General features: G+C 45.1%; 1 protein-coding gene across 1 annotated transcript in view; it reads left to right on the forward strand.

Annotated features, from left to right (window-relative positions):
• The window catches only part of Prtg (protogenin), a 100,870-nt gene that overhangs the window by 44,691 nt on the left and 33,076 nt on the right, over positions 1–23,103 (forward strand). Inside the window, exons 9-11 of the mRNA XM_040740161.1 lie at positions 1,380–1,544; positions 2,506–2,811; positions 3,978–4,166. Coding sequence (XP_040596095.1) covers positions 1,380–1,544; positions 2,506–2,811; positions 3,978–4,166 — 660 coding nt within the window. The remainder of the gene's footprint in view (positions 1–1,379; positions 1,545–2,505; positions 2,812–3,977; positions 4,167–23,103) is intronic.

A 23,103-nucleotide genomic window follows, 5' to 3' on the forward strand; every position in this document is an offset into this window, starting at 1 on the left:
ACACTGAAAGAATGGTGCTAGCCTCACGCTGTCTGCGCCAACAGGTGCTTCACTGTTTGCTTTTAACACTTTGAAGCAGTGTTTTGAAAAGGGTATTTAGAATATAAATCAAGGGTCCTGGTAGCTAGAAGAATGTTCCGGTAAGGGCATGCTGGAGTGTGTTCATTCTCTCCGCTGACTCAGGAAGGCGAGAGGAATGCTGGCTTTGGCGGGCCCACTCTTGTTCACTATTGTGCCGGCTTCATTAGAGCCCCTGCGTGGTGCTCAGCATTCTATTCAGGAGCAGAACAGGCCTTTTAATTTGAACTCAAGGACTTTGTTTAGTAGGTCAGAAATTGTACTATGCAGTTCCTAATTAACGAGCCATTAGCTGGTGTGTTGTGAAACGCCTCTAATCTTGTCTAATTAAAATGCTATGAAGTTAATTCAGAAATGTGGGAAAACTCAGTGCTGGAATGTGCCTTCTGTTTTGTTTATAAATCCAGGGCAGGGAGAAGGGGGCCAGTGCTGGGAACGGTTTGATAGAGTTGACAAGCCCTACTGGTGGACTGTCGTGCACGCGGTGGCTGGCGGCACTGTGCCTCCCTTTGCCAGGTCTGCGCCACGGGGATTAAGCCCACACAGACAGATCTCCTTCTGCACCTTGCCTTGCAGATTTACTCAGAATCCCTGAGAGTTTGTTTCCCTCTTTAAAAAAAAAAAACTGAGCGTTCACTGTGGAACACTCTTCCATTTCGCTTTCAGTATTAAAAATAAGAGAGACCGTGTTGGTCCATGTATGTGTTCTCTAGGGACAGAATGAGAGAGAGCCTTTGCAGACCGATTTTTAGTTCAGTTTGTTTTTGTAAAGAGCAGAATCTGTGCACTCCCACCGTCTCTCTGTTTATGTTCAGCAGAAAGCCCGAGTGTAAGCGAGGACATTTGCTTGTAGTGGTGCCGGCGCTCTCCTCGCCCTCTGCTCCTTACAGCCCCTCCTGTTTTGACTAGATGGTAAATGACCCTAGAGAAGATGGAATCTTTTCAGCAAACGCTCCAACCAATAGTTTGTAGACAAAGAACTTGGTTACATTTAGGCAATAAAGACCTTTCTGTGCACTGAAGGTTTTTGTGTGCAGGTACTTAGACGGCAACAGAGATAACCATGAGGGAAATGGCCTTGTCAATTTTATGTTGAATATTTGTCTTGTTTGTTTTGGTTTTTCGAAACAGGGTTTCTCTGTGTAGCTCTGGCTGTCCTGGAACTCACTCTGTAGACCAGGCTGCTCTTCATGTCACAGAGATCTGTCTGCCTCTGCCTTCTGAGTGCTGGGATTAAAGGTGTGGGCTGCCATTGCCTGGCTGAGTAGTTGTCATTTTTAACCATGGATACTTTGCTCTAGGTTTAAATAATGAGGAGTATCAGGTGGTCCTTGGAAATGACACAACTCATTACATCATCGATGACCTAGAACCTGCCAGCAGCTACACTTTCTACATCGTGGCGTACATGCCAATGGGAGCTAGCCAGATGTCGGACCATGTGACACAGAACACTCTAGAAGATGGTAAGAAAACACAGTTCTGGGTCTCCAAGAGTGATCACTTTCAGTTAGTTAATCTGTTTGGCTAAATTAAAACAGTTAAGTTAAGCCACAGGCCAATTGCTCCCTCAAGTCTCACCCTCAGTTTTTGTCATAACATGATAAAGGACACTTAAAGATTCCATTTTTCAAAATTGGCTGTAACTCCAGTTCCAGGGGATCCGATGCTGTCTCCTGACTCTGTGTGCAATGCATGCGTAGGGTACACAAACATACATACGTGCAAACACTCAACTCTTTGAAGAAGTTAGCACATGCTTTTTAAATATAAGGCGAGAGTTTGTAGGTAAGAATCCCCCTCTGCACAGGCTGGTCAGTGTCTCCTTCCCCAGCAATTCACTTCTATAAGGGGCTTTCGAGAATCTGCCAAGCTTGGACTTTCCACACTTGGCATTTGGCATACCCTACCAGTCTCATGAGCTCCTTCAGTTAAGAGAGACGCTGCCATACATCAGGGCCCGCTCAGGCTCACACACAAACACATAATACATATAATAATTTAAAAAACAAATAAAATTCATGTTCATTTTTAACGTGACTCTTAGATATTGAAAAGTTCTCGGTTACAATTCTGGATCCTGGGTGTCCTTGTTCAATTGTGACACACTCTCCTTTGCTTCCTAGGGATTTTGGTAGACTTAGTTGTGAATTTGTCTCATTTTATACGATTAGCAAACATGCCCGTCTTCATCTTGGGCAATCACCTAACAACCACAGCAAACTGGTGGCCATATTTGATGGCCCCCTCATTGTGTTTCCTTCCTTCTGGCCGGAAGTTGGCTTCACTGAGAACCCACTCCAACCGGAAGTGTCTCCACCGTAACCATATTGTGTGCTGCCATTCAAAGGATCCCATAAGTACAACTGTGCTGAGTAGTGTCTCGATTGTAGATTTTATGAACAACATATTTTCTCATTTCACTAGTGCCCCTAAGACCTCCTGAAATTAGCTTGACGAGCCGAAGTCCCACCGACATTCTTGTCTCCTGGCTGCCAATCCCGGCCAAGTACCGGCGGGGCCAAGTGGTACTGTACCGACTGTCCTTCCGTCTGAGCACTGAGAATTCCATCCAAGTTGTGGAACTCCCGGGGACTGTGCACGAGCACCTCCTGGAAGGCCTGAGGCCCGACAGTGTCTATCTGGTCCGGATTACAGCTGCCACCCGCATGGGGCTGGGAGAGTCATCAGTGTGGACCTCACACAGGACACCCAAAGCCACGAGCGTGAAAGGTAAACACCTCCCAAGGACTTTTCAGGAAGAGAAAGAGTGGTTTACTTCAGAATTAGAATTTCCCACTCTTAGTTACATATAGTTTATCTATACCTTATTTTTAAAATTCCTATTTTCTGTTTTCTGTGTATGGGTGTTTTGCCATGCGTGTCTGTGTACACTGTGTGCAGTGCTCACAGAGGCCAAAAGAAGACCTCAGATCCCTGGGGCTGGGTAATAGATGGCCGTGAGCTGCCTTGTGGGTGCTGGGAATTGAACCCTGGCCCTCTGGAAGGGCAAGCTGTATCCTTGACTGTTGAATCATGTCTCCATCCCATATTTTTTTCCATCCTACATTTAAAATTTTTTGTTTCAGGTTTGCAGATATTACACAGATTGTGAACTTAATTGGAAAAACCAAACCTTCCCTTGGGACTGGTGCCACAGCTGGGTTGGTAGGGTCTTTTCCTAACATGCTCAAAGCCCTGGGTTCAGCACCTGGGACTGCTTAAACCAGGTCTAGTGGCTCACGCCTGATGTCCCACAATCCCAGCACTAGGGGGAGGTGAAGGTAGGGGGGATTAGAAGTTCATCGTTGACTGTGGTTATTGAGTGTGAAGCCAGTGTGGCGTGTAAAAGAGTGCAGAAAGAGGAGCGGGCTGTAGTGTGCTTAGGAGAGTGCTTGCCATGTGCAAGTCCTGGCTTCATAAATAAACCAAGGATCTCATTAAACTTTGCTGTTTGCCCGTTTGTGGGGAGAGCCACTAAGTGTACCATTAGTTTGCTTAGCAAAACCTTCATGGCTTGAAGAGTCCCAGTCAGACTGAGTACCGGAGGAGCACAGTAACTGAGACCGTCTGAATAGTGTCGTGTGTTTAAGTCATTAGTTCAAAAGACGTAGTGTGTGTGTAGGCGTACGCGTGCGCGCGGGTGAAGTCACATGTGTGGAAAGCAGAGAGCCTGTGGGAGTTGGTCTCCTCTTCCACTTTGTTGGCTCTGGGGGTCGAACTCAGTTAATCAGACTTGACAGCAAGCTCCTTTCCCCACTGAGTCATCCTGCTGGCTTGTTGCTAGGTCAAAAGTGTGGTGGTTGGACTTTGTAACATTGGCTTGAAGCTGCGGGGTGTGCGCTGCCCTCTGGCTTCCTGTGAACTGTAGGTTGTTGACACAGTGCTGTCTCTTTTAGCCCCTAAGTCCCCTGAGCTTCATTTGGAACCCCTGAACTGTACAACCATCTCCGTGAGGTGGCTGCAGGACACCGAGGACCCAGCCACCATTCAGGGCTACAAGCTGTTTTACAAAGAGGAAGGGCAGCAGGAGAATGGACCTATTTTCCTGGACACCGGTGACCTGCTGTATACCCTCAGTGGCTTGGGTGAGTGTGTCTGCATTGCGCAGATTCTTTATCCTCCTGCTGCGGCTGACTGGGGAAAGGGTTATTGGATGGAAGAGAACTGACTTGACTACAAAGAGCCGATGTCTCTGTCCTTACACACACAGTTCTCCTTTCCTCCCACTCTGGAGTCAGTTTCTCTCTTTAAAGGTCTCTGTGGATACAGGGAGAGCCCGATCTGTTGTTATGGGTATCGGATGGATGTGGGAGAGGATTGTAGGGTCCAGGAAGATGGCTTAGTGGGCAGAAGCACTTGCTGTGCAAGCCTGATGACCTAAGTGTTGTCATCCCCCCTCCCCCATCAGGGAGGAAGGAGGGAAGTGACACCTAAAAATTACCCTCTGTCCTCCACATGTGTGCTGATGTGTGGATGCCCACCCGTCTTTTCATACACATGTAAAATAAAGAGTGAAGACTTTGTAAAATGATTGGATAACAGTAAGTATGTTTAACTTAGAATTTGGCTGATCGTTGTACTGTTATAAAACAACTTACGGTGTATAATAATGCCCTTACCTCTGTCCCAGATGGCTATAAATATTTATTCCACGGTCTCAGACGCGCTGGAGATAAAAAACATGCACCCCTGTTTTTGGCTTCATCTGTGTTCTCAGAGACACTGGCTTGTCCTTATTTTCTTTATGGGAGAAAAGAACTCCACAAAGTAATCATGTTTAACAAATTATGAAACTGGGGCTGTGTATACAACTCGGTGGTGGAGTGCTAGTCTAACATTTACAGAGTCCTAGGTTTAATCCCTAGCTCTGTAATGAGAGAGAAAGAGACGGAAGGATGGAGGGAGACACGGAGACTGAGACAGACACACCGGGAGATCAACAGAGACCCACTGGACTGTGGTGGTGTCTTATGCACACAGTAGGAGTTCATGAAGCACTGTGGCTTTTCCTTTTAGATTAGCCTTTGGAGACGGTGTAAGGGGGAAAGACCCAGTGGTCCTACTGTGGGTCATCACCATTTCCATCCCTGGGTCAATAGGATGTGCTGTGAACCTGTCCCTGGATGTAGGAGCACTGAAATCCATCCCATGGTCCCTTGCCGTAGCTTTCCAGATGGTGTTTTGCTTGTAATCTTATTATTTGGTTTTTAATTTAATCTGCATTCGGTTAAATAAATTTACTGTCGATCTCTGTCATGAAGCTTGTAAATGATGAGCAGTGACATATGGTCCAGGTCGAGCATCCTTAATCCACTGGTTACGATGATGTTAGCTCAGCCTCCAGGGCCCCCGAGCCTTCCATGTTTATGTCTCCGTGTGGCTTCTCAGGGTGCCCTCCCTTTCTGTGAGATCATTGTTGATGAGAGGGAGGGGACTCGCTTGTATCCAGTTGATGAAAAGCTGGAGCTCGGGGCTGGAGATGGCCCAGTGGTTAAGAGCGTGTACTACTACTGCAGAGGACCAGAATCTGGTCCCCTGCATCTGAATGGCACCTCACACCCACCTGTAACTGCCACTCCAGGGCATCATCTGCACTCACCCATGGATGCTTCTGCCGACACATAAACCAAAATAGTTTTGGGGGCTAGCGGGCTGGCTCAGCAGTTAAGAGCACTTGCTGCTGTTCCAGTGGACACAAGCACTCAACGTGACAGCTCATAACCATCTGTAACTCCAGTCCCAGGGGATTTGACAACCACTTTTGGCCTCCAAGGGCACCAGGAACACACATAGCACACAGAGATACATGCAGGAAAAACACTCATATGTATAAAGTGAATAAATCTTCAAAAAATATACAAGTAAAAATGTTTGTCAAATTCAGTACTTTGATTTTTCTTCTTGTTAAAGAAGTTTAAATATATGGGAAAAACAAACATATTCTTCAACATACTTCTTGGGCATACACTCCAGCTAGTTTATCTTAAGCAGCTGAATAATTGGTTAGAAAATAAAATAACAAGATAACTCTGCTCATGCAAGAAACTCAGAAATGTTTCATTGAGACTTCGGCGATGAGTGGGACACGGTGGCGGTGGCGCACACCTGGAATCAATCCCAACACTCTGGAGGGGATGGTAGGAGGATGAGGACTTTAAGGTCGTTTTCAGCTATGTGGCAAGTTCAAGGGCAGCCTGTCTCAGAAAAACAAAACAAAACCACCAGTAGATAAAAGCAATTCTTTGAGGTCTTGTTAAGATTATTATTATTATTTTTTTACCATATGGATGTGTCTGTGTAGGGGTATTTGTGTGGGATTGCAGGAGTCCTCAGAGGCCTGAAGGAGTGTCAGCTCTCCTGAAGGTGGGTGGGAGCTGCCCAGGGTGGGTAGAGAGAACTCAGGTCCTCTGGGAAAGCAGTGTGTGCTCTTAACTGCTGAGCCACCCCCCCCCATTAGTTAACATTTACATTTTTTCCTAGAGAAGCCTACACATACATCTGTGAATGGAGTAAATAAGGAAAAAACTCATATTACAGAAGTGCTTCTTAATTTATTCCTTTGGAGAGGCAGAGAGGTAGGAGGTAGGCCCACTGATTTTTTTCCTTTGAACTCGTTTGTTTTCCAAATAACAGCTTTCAAAACTATAAGCTATTATTTCTTCTTATGTTTTAAAAATCATTTACATGGGGCTGGGAGGATGGCCCCATGGTAAAGTGAGTGGGGACCTGCGTTTGCCCCAGAACCCATGACAAGCTGGACACAGTATCATACGACTGTTATCCTCGTGTGCCTATGAGGAGAGGGGAGACAGGAGACTGTCGGGAGCTCAGGGACAGCTAGCCTGTTGTGTCAGGCCGTGGGGGGTGGGGCAGGGGACAGTGATGGCAGATTCTGTGCCAAACAAAATGGGTAGTACTGACACATGGTGTGTGTGCATCTACACACACACACACACACACACACGCACGCACGCACACACACGTTTAAAAGTCAATCATATATACATACTGTTTTTGCTGTAACATGTTATGTATGCCATTTGAAGTAGCTCCATTTAAAATCATTTTTGTGTGGGGACGTGTACGTGTTTACTCATGTATACATACACACGTGTGTGGAAGCTAGAGGTCGATGTCAGCTGTCTTCCTTTTGCTCTCTACCTTACTTTGGGAACAAATCCCTCACTGAACTTGGAGCTCACCAATCTAGATAAACCAAGAGCCCAGCAAGCCCCAGGGACCTCCTGTCTCTGCCTTCCCAGTGCTGGGATTACATAGGTTGTGCTTTTATGTATGTGCTACTGGATCCAAATGGAGATCCTCATGTTTGTGAGGCAAGCATGGTAGTGACCACCTCTCCAGGCCTGTAAAATCACATTAAACGCATCAAGTAGAATATTATTTGGGGATAGTGGACATGCCGTATCAATTTAAGTAGCTCTGTGTTTCCTGACTGGATTGTCTGAGTTCTCGGTGACAAGACCTCTGCGGCTGTAGGGGCTTCCTCGCCAGGCATCAGGTTCAGGACCCCTGCACCTGAGTGGCCAGCAGGGATGTAGTTGTGTGGGTTCCAGCACTGTGCAGCTGTTGAGCAGACTGTCTTCAAGGTGCCTTCTAACCTGAGACCCTGCTTCTAATCTTTTTTGTTAAGTTCCCACCAAGGCCTGGCCAGGCTTTTGGCAGGCAAGTGTTAAGATGTGGGAAGGGCAGGGTGTTCTATGAAGGGGACAGCTGACCATCTGGGACCATTTTTAGCCAGAGCATCTGGCAGTGGCTGCCTGTTTAACAGAGAGTGATGTGTCCAGAGGGCGGTAGGTTAAGGGCGCCCTGTTTGGGCCTCGCCTGGTGAATGCTGGCTTTCACAGAGTCGTTGCTTGGGAAGGATGCTCCGAGTGGAGCCAGCTTTGCTAAGTGGGCTTGGAAATGAGTTCACACGCTTCTGCTTGCTGATCGAGTGTCAGTTTTGTATAGCAAACTGCTTTCTCAGAATTTCATTTTCACACCAACCCCCTCTGATGTCTTTAGAAACAACCCCCCTCCCCTATGTGGCTGCTTTCATTTATGGTAATTACGTTTTCAGTTTAAGAAGTAGGTTATTAGGGTATGATTTCCCTAGAACTAGTCTTTGTTCTAAAAGACAGAAGAGCAAATTAATTTATATCTTTTAAGTTAAGTGTTCAAAATTAAAAAATAAAACGATCTAAAGACAGGGGTCCAATTTCCACTTAAAACAGGAAGGATGAAGCCAAATGATGTTTAATTGGCTGGCTTGCCCAATATTCTTCCATACACCCGGTTAACTAAATTTAATTGGTGTTATTAGTGGGAGGTATTTTTAGATCATTTGACTCTAATACCTCAAAGCTGGGTCCCTTAAGATGTGGAATTGAAGAAATTCTCATGCCTTTAATAGTAAAATACATAATAGTATATATGTGTGTAATATAAAAATAAAATATTATATAATAGCATATAATATATAATAGTTTAATATAATATATACTAGATTTATATGTATAAGGCCTGGGGTCCAATCCCCAGAATTTAGTAATAAAGTGTTACATGAGTTTCAGTTGAGCAGTGGAAATATTTTAGTGTTTCTAATTTGTTCAGGTTTGACTCTAAAATTCAGTTTGCTTTCCTGGGATCTGGCTTTGTGGGGAGAAGAAGAAGCATCAGGCTTGTGACTTGGGCATTTGTGGGACCCATTCTGAGTGTTGTGCTGAGGATCCTTCAGGATTTATTCATATTTTTTTCTTGTCTCATTGAGTGTTCATCTGAGTTACAAGATAAATGTTTGCAATACTTACCACACAATAAACAAAAAATTAGTAAGCCAACTATGTCCCCAATAGTAGATTGGAAGAAAAAAGCATTCCTCTTAACCTTTTCTTCTTTAAAAAATAAATTTTACATTTATTTGTTTTTATTTTGCATGTGGGTGTGGGTGTGAACATGCCACAGCGTGCCCGTGGAGACCAGAGGTCAAAGCCCGTTCTTTTCTCGTACCTTACGGGCTCTGGGGATCCAACTTAGCAAGTGCCTTTACCTGCTAAGCCATCTCAGCAGCCAAAAAAGAGGCTTAAAATCCTAATGTTAGTGGCCTCAGGTGGTGGTGGCACACACCTTTAATCCCAGCACTCGGGAGGCAGAAGCAGCAGAAGCTCTGTGAGTTTGAGGCCAGCCTGGTCTATGAAGCAAATTCTAGGACAGCCAGGGCAGTTACACAGAGAAACCCTGTTTCCAATAAAACAAATCTGACCTTGGTGTGTCTGACCACAGTGGGACTGTTTGCACAAGCCAGTAGCAGCTAGAGGCGTAGCTTCAGATTTACTCCTTCAGTTTGAAAAGACCCCTGCCCACTGTGGTTGTCTTGGGAATCCAAAGATGCCCAACATCACTTCCCCACAGTCCATCATTTCTAGCATTCTGACACATCAGACAAAAATCCCAGCTAAGCAAGCATCATCTCTCCTGCCTGAGGTTGACCTCAAATTCTGCAGCTCGATGACAAACCCTGGCTCTTTGCTTAATCTTTTAGGTGGAGACGGTACATGAGTGCTGTCTGTTTCAGGAGGAGGGGTGCGATGATGCAGATGGGGTTGATGCAGCACCCTGTACCACCAGAGACGGCAGCTGTTTCTGCTTGTAAAATTCTTTCCCAGACCCGAGAGTGTAGCTTAGTCGCAGAGCACTTGCATAGCACAAATGAAGCCTTGGGTTAGATCCCAGCCCTGGGAAAAGGAGTTGATCTCCCAGGGTGGAGCCTGTATTTGAAAAAAGGTTTTCCCATGTGTGTGCTAGGATTACAGGTGTCTGCCACCTCAGACCAGCTTTTCTCAAATGAGATTCTATCATGTTTATTAAATTTGGAAACAAATGTTTCTTGGGACATAAGTGTGTTTGCGTGCGTGCGTGTGTGTGTGTGTGTGTGTGTGTGTAAATTAACCAAAGATCTTGTTAATTAAGCTACAGATTTTATTCAGTGACTTTAGATGCAGCATAAAGTTTTTGCATTCCTACTTTTGAGAATAGAGAATCGAAGCCAAGGGTCAGCAAAACTTTCTCCCAATGAACTGGAGAGTAAATACTCTAGCTTTTGTGTGTGTTATGGCCTGAATTCTTTTGTCTTCACAAAACCCCTGTGTTGAAGCCCTAAGCCCTAATGTGCAGTGTTTAGAAATAGAGCTCTGTGTGAGCAAGATGGGGTTAAGTGAGGGCCTGAGGATGGGGTCCTAAGCTGCTTATTATTTCCCCAAGAAAAGAAGGGAAGGCGTGCATTACAAAATAATTGGAAAATAGAAAGGCTAGTTAAGGATCTAGAAAGAAAAGATTTAATGATGAAATAAACAGCCTTGATTTGTGCCCACCACAGCCTAAGGTGGTTTAGTTTCCTGCAGTTCTGGGAAAAGAAGGAATTGGGGGTTGGGGGTGGCATGGGAGAGGCTGGGGCTTTCCCATTCTCCCTTCCCTGCCCCTCTCCCTCATAAATTCAAGATTTCTCATAGTGCTTTGGTTTCTGAAAATCAGTGAGCAGAGTTACATTTTGACTTATGCAGCTGCGTAAGAGTTTCTGAATGTCTTGAATTCCCATATTACCTTCCCAGGTTATACACCTGGCTTTTTACACAGTTGACTTTTTCCTTCTTAAGGATTACATAGACTTGACATTCAAACAGCAGCTTATGCCTGGCAAGGATCACATTAAGAAATGGTCTTGGGGCTGGAGAGATGGCTCAGTGGTTATTGTCTTCCAATACCACTTTTATTTGTGGATGTCTGAAGAGGAATTTGATGTAATTTTGACATGCTACAAAATCGTAGGTTTTTGTTTTGTTTTAGGTGGCTTTTTTTTTTTGTCATAAAAATCGAGTCTGAGGTTTTGCGCATGCTAAGTAAGTGCTCTGTCACTGAGCTACACTCCCAGATCCCTAGCCCTTATTTTATTTTATTTATTTTTGAATCTCTTACTTTGTAGCTCAGGCTGGCTGTGACCTCACTGTGTAGCCCAGGCTGGACTTGAACTTGTGGTCTTCCTGCCTTAGTCTCCCAAACGCAAAGATTATTAGGTGTGCACTGCCACACCCCGCCCCAAATAGTATTCTCTCTAGATTTATTTTCCAATCAGTTGTATCTAGACATGTCCAACCTGTGACACAAAGGCCAGATGTGTCCCAGCATAGCCATGAATGAAACCTGACCGTTTGTAAGTGAAAATATCACATCACAATGTTGAAAGATGGGACCACCTGATAGTTCATAGGCTGGGTCACAGGCATCTGGCCATGTTATTATACTTTGTCAGTTTCAAGTGCAGACTTTATCTGATTTCTTTTCAAAATTCCTCACAAAGCCCAGCAGTATGCCTGGAAGTTTCCTGAAGTGCTCAACTTAGGGCACCTCGATACTTGTGACTTTCATGTATAAGAAGAGTAAAGCATAGACACTCTGGTTTACTGTCTTTACAGCCAAGTCTGTGACAGTGTGAGGCATTTTAATTTATCACTCCCTTTGCTTGAGTTAGCTCCTGGGAGGTTCCGGATGCCAAGTCTAAAAGCACATTCTGTCCCCTGAGAAAGATTAATTACTCTAGACTTGGTGCCACTCATATTAGGAAGTTATGACACTGTCAAGTTAATTTGATTTTGTGTTGTAGAATGCACAAGGAAAAAAACAAGTAGCCACAGACATAATTAATTCACGATGTAAACAATGCGTTTTTTAACCCCCTACATGAACCCGGGAGCCTTTAGTAGTCCTTCAAAAGGAGATAACTCTTCAGCCCACTGAGCCATGTGATAAAAGCCTTCCACAGCTCTGTGGAATACAGTGGCACAGTGTTCACTGGGACTCAGTAGGTCTGGACAGCAGAGCCAGTGGTTCTCAGTTCTCATTGGCTACTGCTAGACTTATGTCATGGACACTGGTCTTGCAAAACAGAAAATGACCTAAATCTAGAAATTTCTGATAATGAGCTTCAGTAACCACTGACAATGAACCCTGGAATCAAAACTGTCCCCACAAGATGAAATTTTGGCTCCTGAGGTTCTTTGCTTGACTCTTTGTGAAGACACTACCTAGGAGACAGAGATCGCTAGAAAATCAAAATTTATTTTCTTTTCCTAAAGGATTTACAAAAAACGATGTATATGTGTATGTATGTGTTTGCATGTGTTGAGTATTGTGCCCGAAGAGGCCAGAAGAGGGCATTACAGGCAGCTTGTGAGCTGCCACATAAGCCAAGTGTTCTGAAAGCTCAGGGAATAAATGACTGATGTTTACTATGTAAAGAAGACGTTTTTTTGCCTGGTGGTAGGAAGGAATTTCACTCTAACCAGAGATGCTTAACGTGCACACAATGTCAGAAAGATTCAACAGGCAGCCTCTTTGATATGCAGTGGCTGGAACGTGCTTGTGCGGGAATAAACTGGGGAGGGTAAAGGCTCTGGAATCAACCTGGACCCTTACGGTAAGGACCGTGTGCCCTCAAGCTTCGCCATTCCACTGCTGTGGTCTTCGAACGGGAAACTGCAATGGCGGTTTGTTCTGGAGAGATACCGACAGTGGTGTAGCTATAGGGCGAGTAAGAGGAGGGCACTGAAGACGAAAGGTCAGTAAGATCTTGTTATAGAAATCTAAGGTGAGCAGACTGTGAATCCAGACTGGGAAGATGGCAGGTGAGTAGTAGGACTTAACTGATGGGAAGGCCAGAGGTATGGCCTAGGAGAGAGAGGCCTCGGGACACAAGGTTATAGCTAACCACTCTATGGATGAAGCAGTTTTCAAACTATAAACGAGAGCTGGCGAAATAACTCAGTGGGTAGAGGCTGCTCAGCAGTACAAATCTAATGACTTAATAAGTTCAACCCCTGGAACCTGTGTAAATGTGGGAAGAGAAAACTGACTCCGCAAAGCTGTCTCTAACCACACACACACACACACACACACACACACACACACACACACACACACACACACAAATGCTAAATCAGTAAATTTTTAAACAAAATACTACTAAAATATACCTAAAATATTTTGGAGTCACTGTCTTTTTACATAGCCCTGGATGTCCTGGAACACATTATGTAGATCAGGCTGGCCTTGAACTTGCAAGGATCTACCTGCCTCTGCCTCCCAAATGCTAGGATTAAAGGTGTATGCCACCATACCTGCCATGTTCAGTGCTTTCTTAGGAAAGTGTGTCCATACCATACAACCCAGCAATTCTTTCTTCAATGCTTATTCGTTTAAAAAATGCAATTAAGTTTAGGGCTAGGGAAATGATTCAGTGGGCAAGGGGATTCACTGCGCATGCATGAGGACCTGAGTTCATATCCCTAGAGCCCGTTTTTAAAAGGTTGACATGGCTGCGTGCACCTGTAACCCAGCACTGAGGGTGAGGTGGGGGCAGACAGGAGGATCTAAGCTTGCTGGCTCACCAGCCTGGCTGAGAAACCTAGCCTAGTCTCCAGGGAATGCAGTGGGGAATGATGGAATAGGATGTCCCTCCTCTGCAGGCGTGTATTCAAGCACCACACAGAACAAACTCAGACTCACACGAGAATGTGTACACACCGTGTGGCTAGTTGAGTTCAGAGTCTCCTGAAACAATTCAAATGCCCAGCATACCCGTATAAAAGCACTTGGCGATAAAAAGCTGTGTCAGTATTGGCAAGGAAAAAGAAAGAAGCCATGATGGATTTCAGTGGTACCATGCCGAGTGATGGGCCATTCACAAAAGGTAACATCTCAGGTGGTTGCTTTCATGGGGCATGCTCAGAGTCAGATCTGTACAGAAGGGAACAACAAACCGCTTAGTGATTGCCTCCGATGTGGGTGGGAGCAGGTCTTGCGCCCCCCCCCCCCCGAGGCAGCATGGAAACCTCTAGACAGCAGCAGAAATTGTTATTTGTCTTCGTTGTGGTGACTGTTAAATCAGAAGACGGGCTTTGAAGTCAGAGGCTGGGGTCTGAATCCCACCCCCACCCTCTTCCAGAACAGCCAGGTTCCAGAGAAGGAAATACTGAGTTTGTTTTTAATCATGATGTCTCAGTGGAAGTGTCCCCAGGGATTTAGTATTCTGTGAATACATTAGTTATTTCTCTCATTGCTAAGACAAATACCTGACAAGAAGACGTTTAAGGGAGGAAGGATTTATTCTGATTCACACTGTTTCTCTGTGTAGCCCTGGATGCCCTAGAACTCGTTCTATAGACCAGGCTGGTCTCAAACTCAAGAGATCCTCCTGCCTCTGCCTTCTGTTAAAGGATGTGTCACCACACCAGGGACCCAGTGTTTCTGGCTAGGCTGTCCTGAGAGAAAATAACAAAGACTTGAGTAGAAGAGACCTATCCATCCGTGGGCTTGTTAAAAAAGAAAGTTAAGTCATGGGGTGGGGTGGGCAGGCACTTCAGACAAACCCCACTGAAGTTTTCCGTCCTGTGTGATAGGTAGGTGACATTCAGATGTCCGTTTCTGAGTGACATATTCCAGTGCCTGTGTGCGTGCATGTGTGTGCAGAGGGATTGCTAAAACCTCCCGAAGTGGACATTCCTTCTGAGTAGATGAGGCGGCAGTAGCGTAATGCAATCCTAAAAACTGAGTATCTATTGCCACCAAAGATACAGGACCTTTACGTAGGAAGTATATGGTGGCCATCTGTGGCTATTAGGGGAGGGAGAGGCACTTTTCTCTGAGGTCATGACTACTGGTAGATGTCCCATGCTCAGGTGGCTCACCCATCCTAAGCACCTATGGGCAGCACTAATTGAACTCAGCATACATAGGTATGTAATGTGTTGGGGAGAGGGTTCTGGAGGGAGTTGGAGGTAAGAGTGAAGGGTGGATACGATCAAGACATTGTACTCGGTTATGAGCATTTTCAGACTGAAAACAGACAATCCATTTATGGGGAAGAAAAAAAAGAAATAAAGGGGGTTGAACTCAGTCCTGTTCTGGCTGAAATGCAGAGGCCGTTTGAAATCAGATTCCTAGCTAGTCGCAGAAGATGGCCACCGGTTCTTCAGCATTTGAAAGCACTCCTGAAACTTTCCTTGTGACACGGCAGTGAACACAGGCTCTTGACTGCTCTCCTCTTACATGCAGGGCATTGCAAAGGTGAACCCAGCCCCAGCAGCACCCCAGGAGGAGGTGTCCCTCGTGTCTGCTGTGCATCATGGGCTGTGACCTCATGGCAGTGGGGTGGCATACATGGCTTTATTTCATTGTAAAAAAATTATTTTGGAGAGAGAAAAATGGTGCGCTCCTATATGTCTTAACTTTGTCGCCATCTTTCAAAAGTAAACTTTTCCAAAAATGTCAAACCCAACAAAATCTTTGAAAATAGAATTTGCTGGGTCTCCCCACCCCCACCCCCAACTTTGAAGTTCTGCCTTGAACAGTGCCTTCCCTTTGAAATTCTGGAGTGTGCGCACTGCCCCCTGGAAAACATCTGTCTAGTTAATTAAATGAGCTGTGATGTGTAAGCAGAAGCCCACTGTCCTAGCTACTTAAAACAAAACAAAACAAAACCCCAAAAACAATAAAGCAAAGGGTTCCTCCCTCCCTAAAACAAAATTGGTGCATTTGCCTAAGTGGCCTCCTTTTGTGGTTTTGAAGTTTTACTGTTTTAGCAGCTGTGTGGTGGGAGGGGCTCAGCTGCATCTGGGCTCTTTGTGGAGGACTGAGAAGTTGATGTTTGTTCGTTTTTTCTCAGCAAAGCAGTCTATCCATAGGCTCGAAGCTTTTAGGATCTAAATTAACTTGGTGTGACTCAGAAGCTTGCCTTTGTGCTTAGGGAAAAAGGAAGAGAAAGAACGAAGAAGCCAGTGTACCCTTAACAACCCACAGCACAGGTAGCTGCAGATAGATAGATAGCCCTTTGACCTTTGGCGCTGGGCAAAGATTTACAGTAGTCACTTCACAAACTAGTCTGAAAGGAGTTCTGAATAAAGCCAGGCCCCTGTGGAGAGCAGAAGCTGGATAAGGAAGTCCCATTCTTTAAAATAGCTCTGATGTTTTGTTTGGTTTTCCTCTGGTCTGTAGAGTACAACACCAATTGCGGTGTGCTTCAGAATTGACTCTAATGCTTGTTAACTTTAGGGTCTGATATCATGGGGTTTGGGGGAAGCATGGTTATTCCATCTGCTGACTGGCTCCGAACACATACCCTCACCTTGCCAGCCCTATCAAGTTAAAGTCCTGCTTGAAATCCCTAGTTAGTTTCAGTGTTTGTCTCAGCTTTTGTTTTGGGGTGCCTTGCCTATGCTTGGCAAACGCTTGACTTTGTTTTTGTTTTCTTTGCTTATTTGTATAAGAGAAGAGAAAATGAAGCAACAGGAAACATTTTCAGAAAATGGATTAATTGAAAGAAAGGCAAAGGAGACTGGGAGTCAGTCACATAGAAAACAAAATACATGATTTCCTCTATTTGTCTCTAGGGGAAATTTTTTAAGCTTCATTGCACGGGAGACTTCAAGATACTTTTAAAAAATGTCTTGTTTTCCATCGGATGATATTCGATCTGTTTAGTGATTATTTAGCTAGTAGCTTCATAGCCTCTTTAATTTCTTTATCTCTCTTCTCAGTCACCCCACTATAGTCTGCAGTGCTTATGTTTTGAAGTACATTAAGCTAAATTTACAATTTTGCTTCCTACTGCCCTTCTTTGTATCCAAATGCAAGGCTCCTCCCACTGGCTGCTGGTTGGTACTGAGCTGTTTCGTGAGTCACAATTCGTAGGAATGGAGGTCTTTGCTAAACTTGGCGGTCTCCCGTGTTTTAAGTCCATAATCACAGTGAGTGCTTGCCGGCTCTTAAAGAGGAAAGAGGCCTTGTAGGAAATTAAATCAATGCTGTCCCAGTGCTGACCCCCAGACCACTCTGGAAAGTCCTGGTGGATGTAAGGACTTCTTAGATGTGTGAGGTCCTTAAAGAGCTAAGTTAAAGAAGAGGGTTTTTTTTTTTTAAATATGCTTCCATTAGTACATGAAAGAAACTTCTGGGTGGACAGGAAAAAAAAAGTTTGCTGTACAGCAGTAATTACCCTTGTGGATTTTATTTCGGTTTTGTTTTGAACTTTGTTCTTTAAAAACTTAATGCAAATGAATTGTAAGCTTTGTTCTAATTATCCTTTCTGTAAGTGAGGGGGGCATGCTGGGTGAGGGGGACACTTTAAGTGAGGCCCTTAATGGGCGAATGTTTTTGTCTTAACCTTAAAGATAGTTATATGTGTTTATTTTTTAATGAAATAATATGTGTGTCACATATGTAAGTAAATGAACGCCTATATAATAAGCACACATTGTAGTAAAAATATTACTGGGGCTGAGGTGCAGCCAGGTGGTGGGACACTCAGTGTAAGGGTATGATCTTCTTCTCAGATCTACAGAAGAAAAAAATGTTGCAAAGATTTTTAAATAAAATTATTTCAGCTGAGAAGATACTTCCTTTGTAAAATGCTTGCCATAGAAACATGAAGACCCGAGTTCTGTGCCCAGAACCGGTGTTCTGGCTGCGTGTGGTGGTGTACATAGGTGATCCCTGTGCTGGGGGAGGCTGAGGTATTAGGAAGGATCTCTGGGGCTTGAGGATCATCTAGTCTGATATGTGAGCCTGAGGCCAGCAGGAAACCCTGTCTTAAAAAACAACTTTACAGTCTAGCGAAAGACACGGACATTCATCAGGCTGCAAACTGGTGAGTATTGTGTTGGAAGGGTGCAAAGAAACAAGGGTTTGTATAATAATGGGCAGCGGGCAATCTAAGGATTGGGAGGAGGATCGGGTGTTCTTCTCTGAGAGGGTGACACTGAATTGACCTAACTAGGTGAGGGACCCTAATGGAACAGTAGGAATTAAATAAGGCAAGGTGCAGGCCACAGTCACAGCAATCATGGACACAGGCTAACCCTGGTGCAGGCTTCTGTCTCAAAAAAACGAGAGATTGATGGTGGGGAAAAGGTAGGTTTGAGATGGGGTCTCACTGTGTAGCCCAGGCCAAATTCAACCTACCCATCCTCCTGCCTCAGCCTCCTGAGGGCTGGCTGGGATCACTGATCTGTGCCACCTTGCCTGACTTTAAACAGCTCAACCTATCCGTTGAGTTGACTAAGTACCTGTAATTTTTCAGGAGTTCTCCACTGTCCTTCCATTGTGACTTGCTGAAATATGTTTCTCAATTTCATTCCTGACGGTTAGTGTCTTCAAAGACTTTGTGAAGACAGAGGGCACATGGGGTGCTTGGCTGGAGCCTCCTGAATTAGCCATAGTAGTTGGTTCCCAGGCCACGTGGGTGGGGAGGTCCCTTGGCCGAACTTGGTGGTGGCAGCTTGCTTTCTCAGCAAGCATGGATGGTGATATCGCCTGAAGCTGTGCAAAACGTAGGCAGCTCGTCTCCCCCAGTTATTATGGGCTGTACAGCTTTCCTAGGAAGGGTGTGTAAACCTGTCTTATCATAGTCATTATTTCACATTTATATATCGCTGCCACCCCAAACCTCTCTCTCTCTCTCTCTCTCTCTGTGTGTGTGTGTGTGTGTGTGTGTGTGTGTGTGTGTGTACAACTTGAATGGGTTAGTTCTCCTTTTCTACCAGGTGGGTCCCAGAGGTCAAACTCACGTCGACAGCCTTGATGGCAAGTGTTGTTACTCACTGAGACACCTCACTACCTAGATGAATAAATTGGGCCAAGATAAGTAAAGGTTGAAAAGTTACTGAAACCCGGATTTGGCTTTTTTGTTGCTACTGAAAGGTTCTGTACAGTTTTCAGGAGCTCCATTTCAGAGCTTTTCTGTAGCCAAACTCCCAGTGTTGTTAGCTAGGAGACACGGAGGTATTTTAATTATTAGGAAAAGCCATGATAGACTAATTAACTTATTAAAAGACATCTAACAATTTCGCTGCATGTTGGAGACCCTCTCTTGTCTTTTAGATGTCTACCTGGCACTTGGTAATGATGGACAGGGGTGACAAGCAGACTGCCGTGGTCTCCAGGTCATTCAGCTGGGTGCAGGATTTTGGATGATTTAGAGATAATCACACATGAAACCATCAGAGTCATCTTTCTTTTTTTAAAAGATTATTTCATGCGTGTGGATATTAGCCTGCCTGTATGTGCAGCTCATGTATGCAGTACTCACAGAGGCCAGAAGAGGGCAACAAAAACCCAGGTCCTCTGGAAGAGCCGCCCGTGCTCTTAACTGCTGAGCCAGCTCTCCAGACTTGAGATGGTTGCTTATTCACACTCTGCGTCTGGATAGGCAGGCAGGATGATCTTTGGCTTGGTTCCTTCTCCTGAGTAGTTGTACCCCTCCTCTTTGGAACGTGACCTTTTGTCTAAGAAGAAAACTCGAGGCATATGGGCTCCTGGTCTGACCTGACACAACTGCAGAAATTACCTCTAGACTCTGAGGGCTTCAGGAAGTGAAGAGAGACTCTGCACGGCTGTGGCGCTTGCTTCAGCCTGATTCCCTCTGCCGTGGGTTGACTCCATCACTCTTTTCTTTGGCTCAGCACTTGATTCCCATGATCCTGTCTGTGTGCATTTTACACACTGGTTTCCAGTGGGACTCAGTGAGAAGTAATGCGTGTGAGTGGGGGCGTGTGCTAGTGTGAATGTGTGGGTGTAACTCGTGGGGGGGTGTGCACGTATACACACGTGTTAGAGGATGTCAGGTGTCCAGTTTAGTCATTCTCCATTGTATTCCTTTGAGACTAGGAGCTAGCAACCCTAATGACTCCCCTACCTCCACCTCCCACAGCTCTGGGGTTACAGGAGCACAGGGCCTCGCTTTTTATGGGGGATCCAAATTCAGGTTCTCATACGAGTGCTCTTACCTACCAAGCCATTTCTCCAGCCCCTGAATTTTCATCTTAAATAGAAAATGACTGGAGACGGGGGTGATGGCTCAGTGAGGAAAGGTGCTTGTCACCCAATCCTGAAGACCTGAGTTTGATCCCTGGGAGAGAAGTGATTCCTGAAAGTTGTCCTCTGATCTCCACACATACACTGTAGCACATTCACCCTGATGCGTGTGCTCACAAAATAGATACATTAATTTGAAAATTAAAATACACACACATGCACACACACACACACACACACAGAGAGAGAGAGAGAGAGAGAGAGAGAGGGCCTTCCATTCTCCCAAAGGACTTCATTTCATTAGGTATCTGAAAGACTGATGATTTGATAAGGATTTGCATATGCTACTTAATAACCAGTCAGAAGGTTTGCTTGTGTCAAAGAATTCTCTTGTTCAGTGCTAACATTAAGATGGATTTCCCAGCGATGTGCTCAGTGCGTTTAAGTAAGTTGTAACAGCGTGCCTCGCAACTTCTGAGCAGGCATAAATAAGCAGTGAGGGGTTCGGGCCGTGATTGATGAGGCTGTTCTTGCAGCAGCATGCTTCCCACGTGGGAAGACATTGAAGAGGGTTTCAGGCCGTCTTCCTACATCTCTCCCATCCCGTAAGCATGCTTTGAACCACCAAGGGTTGCATGTTCCAGGGATGGTTATCAAACTACAGATGTTTCTGCAATGCGTCTGTGCCCCTCCACCCCTAGTCCCCGTGGCTCAGGGAATGATGGATGATATTTTCACGTTGCTTCACAAAAGGGTCAAAATGCCATGGTGAGTCCGTGACTGGGAGGTGGAGAAGTGTTATTCCTGAAAGGAAATTTATTTCATGGCTTCAGGGGAAGTTGGGCTGTCATGAATAGGCTTCCTCTGCCACTCTATAAAAATATTGTTTGTAAGGCACTGATGTATGTGGGGTGAACAGAGCGGCTACTTAAACAAATGTGAGGAAGGTACAGTAGTGTGCGAACCCCTAGGCTCCTCTGGGGGCTTCCGGGCAAGCGCTGCTCATGTTGAAAATACTAAAATGGCTAAAGGAGGCCTTTATTCCTCTTATCTAACAGTTTTAAGTAAACCTCACTTGTAAACCTGATAGCCTCCAATTGTCTTTTGAGATACGTCAACGTTTATTTTGTTAGAATTGAAATTTATTTGTAATAACCATCCATTCATTTTACTTGTTTCTGTGTGTTCTTTAGACGGGCCTCACTATGTAGTCCTGACTTATCTGGAACTCACTGTGTAAAACAGGCTGGCCACAAACTCAGGGAAACTGCCTGTCTCTGCCTCCTGAGTGCTGGCCTTGAAGGGCTGCCTCACCATATCGGGGCCCATTTTACTTTCAAACTATTTGGGATCTTGCACATGAACCAGGCTCTTTGATATCATTCATGTGCTACTGTCATAAATTCGGGCACAGTTAAACTGCTCCGTTTTTGAATTGTCAATTTTATTGTCTTCTGTGTGTGAGTGTTTTGCCTGCACTGTGACCATGTGTGTGCCCGGTATCCAGAGTCTAGAAGGAGGTGTTAGGTCCCCAGACAGTGGAATTGTGCCGCCATGTTTGTGCTAGGAATCATCCTGCGTCCACTGGAGACACAGCCACATCTCTTAGCTGCTGAGCCATCTTTTTTCCCTCCCTACCCACAGGAAATGATTGTCTTCAGCTTCTCTCTACTCGTCCGTGATATGGTGGGAGACTGAGCTTAGGAAAAGGAGCTCTGGGCTGCCTTTCTTCCATGCTGACCCACAGGGAAAGGTGTCTCCCTAGACAAGATCCGCCCCCTTCCGTGGAAGCAGTGGGGTCGGGTGTTGTCACTTCTAGATCAGTTGTTCAGTGTGCCTATACCAAGACAGGTTCTCTTGAAGCACTGTTCAAGTAGAGATTCACACCTAAACTTTCATTCATCTTGCTGTGGGAAACCACGTCCTCAAACACATCTTCTAAAAATAACTATTTTAAAAAGAAGAGGTCTTGGAATCTGACATATAAAAATGAAAGTACATGATCCAAAAAGAAATAATATCAAAATATTGCACACACAGTACAATCGGGAAAGCCTTTTGCCTCTGTCTGGGTCTGGAACAGTGCCAACTGTGACAGAGAGGTCTCTCTGACAGGGATTGCCTGTAGTATATGCTTATTTTGATAGGAAATTGATTCTTTTAAAATGTCATATGGAAAGGACTTTCCCTTAAATTACCCTCCACTCAGTAGGAGAGAGGAGATGTCGTCACTGGCAGAGAGAGGTGTTTTTGTCTTAAGACCCTTCAGGAAGCCAAACAAAAGGACTCCAGTGTTTTAGGTTTAGACTCATACCCTCCACTTAGCTTGCAGGAAAGCTTTGTGGGGAACTTAGGCACTTCACATACTCAAGGAACAGTTTTGTAACATTTTGGCACAGTCGTTGGAGTAAAACATCCCTGAAAAACAGGCATGCAGAAAATCAACTTGTAAATAAAAAGGGATGAGTATTTAGTCTAGGCTTAAAGCAAAATTGACCTCCTCAGCTAAAACCCAACTTATTTCAGCACAACTAACACATTTGAGCAAAACATCTGAGGCTCTGAATTTCCTTTTCATCCCCTCTCGAACTGTAGTTGTTTGACCATATAAGAGACCTGCTTTGTGGTGATATGGATGGGAACTTAGAGCTGGGATACAGGTATGGGTGAAAATAATGAAACCCGTTATATTTGCATGCTCACTAAAAAGATTTACTAAAAGGAAAGAGCAAGGGACCTATTCCTGCAATGACGTCTCAGCAGTAGAAGAATCCCAGTCACTTGGGAAACTTGAGAACAACCCACTGTTGAAATTCGATTTGGGCTTTCTGTGCTGCGCTGGAGTGCAGGCGTCTCAAACTGTCCTCTCTGCCTGCCTTTCCCACCCATCCCCCAGCAGTTTTCCTGCCCCTCTGCCTGCTGGACCAGACTCGGGCTGGCCCCAGATTCCGTGTCAGAGGCCACGACCCGGGTGTCACAGCCGCCCCTGCTGCCAGCCTTCTCTCTGAATAATTATATGGGCAGTATTGTTTAGACGGGACAGGCTCCAGGGCAGTGCAGTCACCCTGGCGAGGCACACCAAGGGGAGCTCGGGTTGGGGTTGCTGGGGAACAATGGGCCCGAGCAGGCTTACACCAAACCTGGCCACACAAAAGATTAAAT

The sequence above is a fragment of the Mesocricetus auratus genome, unplaced genomic scaffold, assembly GCF_017639785.1.
Source record: "Mesocricetus auratus isolate SY011 unplaced genomic scaffold, BCM_Maur_2.0 Super-Scaffold_100691, whole genome shotgun sequence".
Taxonomy (NCBI): Eukaryota; Metazoa; Chordata; class Mammalia; order Rodentia; family Cricetidae; genus Mesocricetus; species Mesocricetus auratus.